Source organism: Mandrillus leucophaeus, unplaced genomic scaffold (genome assembly GCF_000951045.1).
Source record: "Mandrillus leucophaeus isolate KB7577 unplaced genomic scaffold, Mleu.le_1.0 Scaffold463, whole genome shotgun sequence".
In the NCBI taxonomy this organism is placed as follows: domain Eukaryota; kingdom Metazoa; phylum Chordata; class Mammalia; order Primates; family Cercopithecidae; genus Mandrillus; species Mandrillus leucophaeus.
The window spans coordinates 567,151-568,043 of NW_012104954.1; the positions used below are offsets into that span (position 1 = coordinate 567,151).

General features: G+C 59.7%; 1 protein-coding gene across 3 annotated transcripts in view; it reads left to right on the forward strand.

Moving 5' to 3' along the window:
• Positions 1–255: 255 nt before the first annotated feature.
• GADD45GIP1 (growth arrest and DNA-damage-inducible, gamma interacting protein 1) overlaps positions 256–893 on the forward strand; it is a 13,307-nt gene continuing 12,669 nt past the window's right edge. For 2 of the 3 annotated variants that reach the window (XM_011994899.1, XM_011994898.1), the window contains exon 1: positions 256–640. In XM_011994899.1, the coding sequence (XP_011850289.1) occupies positions 291–640 (350 nt within the window). In that variant the 5' untranslated portion in view covers positions 256–290. The remainder of the gene's footprint in view (positions 641–893) is intronic. The other variant, XM_011994900.1, reaches the window with a different exon arrangement.

The following is an 893-nucleotide window of genomic DNA, read 5'->3' on the forward strand; positions in this document are numbered from 1 at the left end:
AGATTACAGGCGTGAGCCACCGCGCCCGGCTAAAAATATATATTTTTAAGTGTCAGTGTGCAGAAAGGAGAGGAAAAAAAGTGAAAATAAAAAATGACTAAGTAACTGCTTAACTAAAATTTAAAGCTGTACGTGGAAACGTATAAAATCCACACTACTCCCTTGGCCGCCTTCCCCGGAACTGAGGCAGAAGGGACACCCCTCTCCCTGCCCTGGCCCACACCGGGCCTCGCGCTCAGGCAACGGGCGTGGACAGCCCGGCGGGCCTGCAAGGACCCCGCACAGCCAAGATGGCGGCGTCCGTGCGACAGGCACGCAACCTGCTAGGACTGACGGCGACCCTGGCCCCGGGTTCTCGTGGCTACCGGGCGCGGCCGCCCCCGCGCCGCGAGCCGGGACCCTGGTGGCCAGACCCCGAGGACCTCCTGACCCAGCGGTGGCAGCTGGGACCGCGCTACGCGGCTAAGCAGTTCGCGCGTTACGGCGCCGCCTCCGGGGTGGCCCCCGGTTCGTTGTGGCCGTCGCCGGAGCAGCTGCGGGAGCTGGAGGCCGAAGAACGCGAATGGTACCCGAGCCTGGCGACCATGCAGGAGTCGCTGCGGGTGAAGCATCTGGCCGAAGAGCAGAAGCGTCGGGAGAGGTGCGTGCGTGCGGGCAGATGCGCGGGGCTGCCCTCTGTGCCCCGTGGGCGAACTGGTCCCCAAGCCGTGCCTACCCCATCGGGGTCACGTCGTAGCATCTGTATGTTGTAGATTTATATATTCGCTCACCTGGCCGCAAAACAAACTCAGAATAACAGTCTATTTAGTCATTCATCAGCAAGTCTTTTTTTTTTTTTTTTTTTTTTTTTTGAGACAGTCTCGTTCTGTTGCCCAGGCTGGAGTGCAGTGGCA